The sequence below is a fragment of the Morone saxatilis genome, unplaced genomic scaffold (assembly GCF_004916995.1).
Source record: "Morone saxatilis isolate NCDOM2014 unplaced genomic scaffold, NCSU_SB_2.0 Contig12, whole genome shotgun sequence".
Lineage (NCBI taxonomy): Eukaryota > Metazoa > Chordata > Actinopteri > Moronidae > Morone > Morone saxatilis.
Window position 1 is genome coordinate 27,748,132 of NW_023339674.1, and position 2,976 is coordinate 27,751,107.

Sequence of the window (2,976 nt, forward strand, 5' to 3'; positions counted from 1 at the left end):
AGGATTAAATACATTAGACTTTGAGTCAATGATAGGAATGTTCAGAATAAATTGGATAAAAGCCTTTCTATCACAAACTGAATCCATATGGTTTCATATCCCCAAAAATATACTTAAAAAAGTGGGAGGTTTAGATTTTTTGTTAAAATGTTATTATGTAATTACAAAATTACCTGTAAAACTATCAGAATTTCATAAGCAAGTATTACACTACTGGAAAATGTTATTTACACATAATTTTAGCCTGCATGGCTCCACCTTATGGAATAACAGAACAATCACAATAAATAGAAAAACTCTATTTACACAAACTTGGTATGACAAGAAAATAATATTTGTAGCTGACCTGATGGATAATCAAGGGTCAATCATGAAACTGGATTCCTTCAAAGAAAAATTTGATATACAGTGCTCTTATAGAGAATACAGTAAAATATGTCATGCAATACCAGCTCCATTAACCCAGCAAATTCAAAACACACTTTCACATTCAGAAGTAAGGATAATCTTACCAGATATTCGAATTGGACAAATCCAAATTGGAGATAAAAAAAAATGCAGCAATAAAGTCATACGGAATAAGTTTAAAGAAATTCTTTTTCATGATCTTGCAAGAGCTATAAATATTAATACAAGCGAGAGCAACTCAAAAATCTCAAACCAAGCCATGGTTAAATACCTATGAAATGGCGCAATCTCCCCAAAAGCAAAAGAATTACAATTTAAAATGAGTGTGTACTATCATACAGTAAACACAAAAACAGATCACTTCCCAGGCTTGAGGTACTACTCGGAGTTTGAACCAAACGGCAAAAGGTGCGCTTGCTTACAGTGTGTGCACCATTAATTATTGATTCTTTGATTTGATTGAGTGAGTAATTAAGGCTCAGTGTGTTGTTTATATCAGGGAGACTGTTCAGAAATTTGTATTTTGAACAGTACTGAGAAATAATTACAGTTAAATGTTGATAGTCTGATGTTTTTATTAGTAATGTGAGAAACATTTGTCAGTTAAAACTCAAATAACACAACTGTATTTTAAGGCCTCAGTCTGTTAGCATGATAGCATAACCTGGGACCTGTTAGCCTTAGCACGAGTCTCAGGATGTTTATCATTTAAAAGGTTTTATTTATATTTCCATAAGATATAATCTCACATCAGCTCACAGACATATCAAACACTTTTTGAATTCTCGGCTCCAGATTCGGTTTTATTCCACGGAGAAACAGCGAGCGAAGGAGAATCCAACCGATCGAACTTTCCTCACCAAGCTTTGGAAACACAGAGACATTTTCAACAGCTTCGAGTCGGACTACAAGTTCCCAGAGAGCCGACAGGTCTGGAGGAGTCGTCTGAGGAAGGTGATTAAGAAATATTTATCATATTATTTTTTTTTATGAGGAAAATGTTTCACGTTTATTTATTTTTTACATTTGACATTACATTTAAACACATAAACATATGAAAAATATTCTGAATGTACCAAAACACAAATATATTACAAATACATTTAAAAATAACAAGAAATCAGTCACAGTCTCGGGACATTATAGGATATAATGGATATATGGATAGGATATAAAAATAAAATAAATGTATTTCAAAGTCCACCAACAAAAACAGTATTTTTATCTCACAGAACACGAGAGTGAAACATTAGACCTGCAACTGTGTGCTGTGTCATGCTAACTAACTGAGGGTGACAGTAAATATAAAATCTCCTCAATAGTTTCCTGTCAACCTGGATTTACATTTTACTTTATTTGCATGAGTTTAAGCTCGGATCTGCAGCCCTCATCCAAGCTTACCATGTCATAGAGTTTTTCTACAGATTTGGAGAGGTCCAGAAGCCTGGATATAAAGGAACGTCCCTGGGGAATAACACGCATGGCAAAATTAAGATGTCCAAGCAAGGAGAGCAGTTCTCTTTTGGAAAATACTACTGCTTCCTGTGCTTTTCTCATTACCTCTCTGATGCAATTTAATTTTTGTAGAGGCAGGGAGGCTTGCATCCGGACGCTATCTAGAGTGCTGCCTAGAAACTCTATAGCCTTACATGGACCTGATGTTTTCTCCTCAGATAGTGGAACCCCTAATGTTTTAAAGGTATGTTTTAGAGCAGAAATGCATTGGTCTGATTTTGAATTTGGATAGTCAACTAACAGAAAATTGTGGAAGAGGTGGAGCACGAAAGGCAGTTTGCAGCAAAGAGACAATGTGTCAAATATTTTGGGGCTGCTGCGACAACCAAAGGTGAGCCTGACTGAGAAGTACATTTTTCCTCTCCATTTGATGCCGAACAGATGCCACTGTGAAGGGTGTAATGGCATGACTTTAAATGCATCTGTGACATCTGCCTTGGCTAGCCATGCGCCTCTACCTGCTTTCTTAATCAACTTGATGGCATCGTCGATTGTAGCATAAAATAAGGAGAAAGGTGCCAGAGGAATTTTGTAGAGGAAGCAGCACAGATAGGCAGGCTAAAACGCTATGCTTAATTTCAAACAGACACGTTGAACTGGAAGCACAATATTTCACAGCATGTACAGAATATATTTAAATACATTGAAATCAAACATAAGCCCAGCTCTATCTCACTTTGTTAGCTGGAACATTTTCAATGTATTGCAGTGGCTGATTGAATATCGTATTGCAGGTTCTATGGATCTGGTGGAGCCTGCCTGCCAATGGTTCGCTGCTGGAAATGTGCCATTCGATTACTGTTGTTGCTATGCACCTGTCTGTCTGTCTGTCTGTCCATCTCTCCTGTCTTGTCTGTCTCTCTCCTCTCTCTTTTTCTCTCTCTCAGCCCAACTGGTCGAGACAGACGAACACCCACCTAGAGCACGAAGGGTCTGTCCTAGGTTTCTGCCTGTTAACAGGCAGTTTTTCTTGCTTGTGCCAAGTGCTGTCATGGTGGTACTGTTGGTTCTGTAATGTATAAGGGTTCGGGGTCTAACTGTCATTTGAAAAGT

At 37.2% G+C, this 2,976-nt stretch overlaps 1 protein-coding gene across 1 annotated transcript in view; it reads left to right on the forward strand.

The window, feature by feature from the left end:
* LOC118321468 (radial spoke head protein 6 homolog A-like) overlaps nt 1-2,976 on the forward strand; it is a 5,241-nt gene that overhangs the window by 950 nt on the left and 1,315 nt on the right. The window contains exons 2-3 of the mRNA XM_035652790.1: nt 1,204-1,362; nt 2,811-2,865. Of these exons, the coding sequence (XP_035508683.1) occupies nt 1,204-1,362; nt 2,811-2,865 (214 nt within the window). The remainder of the gene's footprint in view (nt 1-1,203; nt 1,363-2,810; nt 2,866-2,976) is intronic.